The sequence below is a fragment of the Tarenaya hassleriana genome, unplaced genomic scaffold (assembly GCF_000463585.1).
Source record: "Tarenaya hassleriana unplaced genomic scaffold, ASM46358v1 Cleome25, whole genome shotgun sequence".
Lineage (NCBI taxonomy): Eukaryota > Viridiplantae > Streptophyta > Magnoliopsida > Brassicales > Cleomaceae > Tarenaya > Tarenaya hassleriana.
Window position 1 is genome coordinate 808,719 of NW_010965775.1, and position 3,985 is coordinate 812,703.

Sequence of the window (3,985 nt, forward strand, 5' to 3'; positions counted from 1 at the left end):
CTTCTCCGTCACCCTCCGCCACCTCCTCTCCCTCTCTCTCCACCACAAAACCATCCTCATTTCCTGCCATCTCCTCTCTCTCCTCCGCCTCCACGACCGCCACCACCATTTTCCGGCCACCGCCGCCATGAGGCTCCGTGACCTGGATGCGGTGGTCCTCCTCCTCTTCCTCTGCGAGACACATCAGCTCGATCCAGATGTCTTGGAAGCATCCCCGGACAGCTGGAGGCAAGTACTGAGCGAACTGTACTCTCGTACCCTGTTGAACAGCATGTCCGGAATCTGGACATGTAATGCCGGGATCTTGATTCCGTACATCGAAACCCTTGTTAGGTGCAAAAGGTTTGTGGATATAATGGGCGGCGGCCGCGGCGGCGGAGGAAAGGAGGGTAAGGAAGTGGCGGCGGCTCGGGCGGCGGTGGTGGCTCTCCGGTCGGTGGAGGTTATCGCCGGAGACGGAGGAGGAGTGGAGTGTGTGATATGCAAAGAAGAGATGAGACAAGGGAGGGATGTTTGCGAGATGCCATGTAAGCATTTGTTCCATTGGAAATGTATTCTGCCATGGCTGAGCAAGACGAACACTTGTCCCTTTTGCCGGTTTCAGCTTCCGACCGATGATGTCTTCGCCGAGATCCAACGGCTATGGGAGATCCTCCTCAAGTCCAGTGATTTACACGTGGCGTAATCCCAACGGTCGGATGATACATGTAATACATAGATTATATAGGGTCTTATTTCCTTTTGTACGTACGAACGTTAGAGATAGAGAGGGCCTGCTATTTTTTTTTCTCCTTTTGCAAATTTATTGACTAAATAAAATGAGAGTCGTGGAAGATAAAATAAAATAAAATAAATGAAAGTCTAAATCGATATTTTGTTGTAAGGGATAATGAAATTTAACAAATATCAAATGGACGGTTTCTCCCTTGATACACGGCACGATTTATAGTTAGTGGGTCGATAAACGGGCCTTTGTGAAAGAATAAAACATATAGGCCTTAATGCTTAAAAATAAAAGTAAATAGGCCTTATAAATGGGCTGAAATGTAAAAAGTATGAAATATTGGGCTGAAATCGAATTGGGAGAAAAAGGCCTTATGCTTAAAAGTAAAAGTAAACAGGCCTTATAAATTCTGTATAAATGGGCTGATATGTAAAAAGTGTGAACAATTGGGCTGAAATTGAATTGGGTTTATTTTTGGGAGAAAAAGGCCTTATGCGTAAAAATAAAAGTAAACTGGCCTTATAAATTCTGTATAAATGGGCTGAAATATAAAAAGTTCGAACTATTGGGCTGAAATTGAATTGGGAATCTTTTTGGGAGAAAAAAAAAATACAGATTCTAGGGTTCTTTGGTTTTATAACTAGATTGCTTTGCATTCCGAGAGCTGCCTTCTCGACGGCTGTTGTTCCCCGAGTTAGGCTCCCAGAATTTCAGATACGAAAATGGTACGCTTTGTTGTTTTCAGTTGACGTTCATGCTTTCGCTTTGAATTTCTTTGTCTGGATTTTTGGTATTTCGTTTGTTTGATCAGAATCAACCTGAGCTTGAATGATGATTATGCAGACCCGAATCCAAACACTCGATGTTTCATTTTAGGGTTTTAAGAAAGGATATATGTAAGGGAGATGATCTTTTGTTTCCATTTTACTGAAGATTATGCTTTCTCGTTAATAATCTGGTTTATATTTGTCTCGCACAATGCTGTACAAATGGCTTCAGTGTTGGTTTCAACGAATCCAATCGAATGAAATGTTCGTCTTTCATCGATGAACCAAAACCTTTGTCGGGAAAAGTCTATCATCTTAGTTGTCGTTATTACTGTGTTGGAGTTGTAACATATGCCTTGAACGACTCTGTATTGAAAGGCTTTGTATATCGTTGGAGTGAAAACCAAAACTGTGTTGCAATGTATTATCTGTTGTTTTCTCTATATGGGTTTCTGAGACTTTATATCGAAAGGATCTAGCTTTTTTCGTGTACTTATTATCTGATTGTTTTGGTATGCAGCCTAAGCGCAAATCCAAACAAATCTATGTTGCGATGTTTTGTTTGTTGTTTTCTTTATATGGGTTTCTGAGATTGTGTCCAAAAAGGATGTGGCTTTTTTCGTGTACTTATTCTTTGATTGTTTTGGTATGCAGCCTAAGCAAATCCATGAGATTAAGGATTTCCTTCTGACAGCAGCAAGAAGGAAGGATGCAAGATCGGTGAAGATCAAGAGGAGCAGAGATGTCGTGAAGTTCAAGGTCCGTTGCTCAAAGTACCTCTACACGCTCTGCATTTTCGACCAAGAGAAGGCCGACAAGCTCAAGCAGTCTCTTCCTCCAGGTTAGTGAGTTATCACTCTTTAATCGTGTCTGATCTGATTGACCCTTTTACTATTTCCCGGCTTGTTAACTCTTTTAGGCCGACTGCAATAGCTTTGTAAGAAATCAACTTCATCGCCGGAAAAGTTATATGATTGACTAAAGGTTGGCATTCACAGAGGTGTTGCCATATATGTGTTCCACTATCAGTTAGATTTTGTGCCTATATGCCTATATGCCTATGGAATCAAGCATGAAGTTTTAGTGATAATTTCGGTTGCTCTCTCTCTCTTGCTGTAATTGAGTTTTAGCATATATTGTATGTGTGTCCTCATAAACTCTATTACCTTTTTCAGGTTTGAGCGTTCAAGATATGTAAAAGAGGAACAGGGAGTTGCTGTGTTTTAGTTCGATGGGTTTCATTGTCTTTGCTTTGCCTCTTTGGCTTTTCTTTTCTTTGTTTTTTTGCTTCACATCATCTTTTGTGGATTTTGCCTCAGCTGATCAATTACCATCTATGGAATTTTTGTCAAGATTAATTGGCTATATACCGTTTTTTTTATAATGAAAAATAGCATATAAACATTTGAATTTTTACAAAATTTCCAAAATAAATACATGAACTATAAAATTTTAAATTAAATATTTGAATTATTTAAAATTTTCATATAGATATTCAATTTTTTAAAAATTTATCAAATGAAATCAAATTCTATTAACGGCGTTAAATTTATAATAGAATCCGTTGATGATTGATAATTTAGGTGTCAATAAATATTGTTTTATTTGATAAATTTTTAAAAATTTGGATATTTATGTAAAAATTTTGAAAAATTATATACATTTAAAAATTTTATAGATTAGATATTTATTTAAAAAATTTACAAAAATTCAGTTATTTATATACGAATGTCCCCTTTTATAACTATTATGGTGAATATAGCCTTTAAAAGCTTACTCTGTCATATTAATTCTTATCTTTTTGTAAAAGGAGCTACAAATAGACCTAAAGACTTTACAATTAAAATTACAAACCTTTTTATACTCATGTCGTCGATAATATTTTTTTTAAATATCTTATTTTAAAAGATGCTTTAGAATTATTGTTCTCCGGTTCCATTTAAGTCGTTCTCATTTTTTTTATTTAATTTTACGATGTGTGGCAAATTATAATATTAATACGTGTGAGCTATGATAATTTATTAACGTGCTGAATAGAGAATGCAAAATATTAAATTCTTTGCCCACGCGCTCCTTTTCTCTTCGACTGCGAATTTGGCGAAAAATGACTCATCTTCCCACACTATAGCCCAGGAAAATTAGGCACGTGTCATCTACGCGCTAAAGTAGCGCGTGAGGTCATTGTGTTGGGCTTTGTTGTGAATTATATCGTTTGCTTGAATATGGTCCATGGGCTTCGCATGATACGACTGCTATTGTAGGCCGTAGTTTTAGGCCCATTTACAAACTTCAAAAATAAAACGTCAAGCATGCCTCAAGTGTAATGCTAGAAAAACGGCGAGCACTTCTATTTATCTGAAGAAAAACGGCGTGCATTTTCTACTCGTAAAACAAAGTTTTCAGAGGCATCCGGATGACAGTTTCTAAACACTTGCATTTTGTTTGTTTGTCAATTCGAAATCTCATATATATATATATATATATATATATATAT

At 37.2% G+C, this 3,985-nt stretch overlaps 2 protein-coding genes across 4 annotated transcripts in view; both read left to right on the top strand.

The window, feature by feature from the left end:
• The window catches only part of LOC104816301 (E3 ubiquitin-protein ligase SGR9, amyloplastic-like), a 1,205-nt gene extending 418 nt beyond the window's left edge, over nt 1–787 (top strand). The window contains exons 1-2 of one of the 2 annotated variants that reach the window (XM_010545042.1): nt 39–228; nt 334–787. In XM_010545042.1, coding sequence (XP_010543344.1) covers nt 128–228; nt 334–685 — 453 coding nt within the window. In that variant the 5' untranslated portion in view covers nt 39–127 and the 3' untranslated portion in view covers nt 686–787. The other variant, XM_010545043.2, reaches the window with a different exon arrangement.
• A 553-nt stretch (nt 788–1,340) lies between these two features.
• LOC104816303 (60S ribosomal protein L38-like) lies at nt 1,341–2,856 on the top strand. 2 transcript variants are annotated; one of them, XM_019202840.1, is made up of 3 exons: nt 1,341–1,449; nt 2,146–2,332; nt 2,667–2,856. In XM_019202840.1, the coding sequence occupies exons 1-3, from the start codon at nt 1,447–1,449 to the stop codon at nt 2,687–2,689; spliced, it is 213 nt and encodes a 70-aa protein (XP_019058385.1). In that variant the 5' UTR covers nt 1,341–1,446; the 3' UTR covers nt 2,690–2,856. The 2 variants fall into 2 exon arrangements, with proteins under 2 accessions (XP_019058385.1, XP_019058384.1); XM_019202839.1 differs by lacking the exon at nt 1,341–1,449 and having other exon boundaries at nt 2,140–2,332.
• The last annotated feature ends 1,129 nt before the right edge of the window (nt 2,857–3,985 follow it).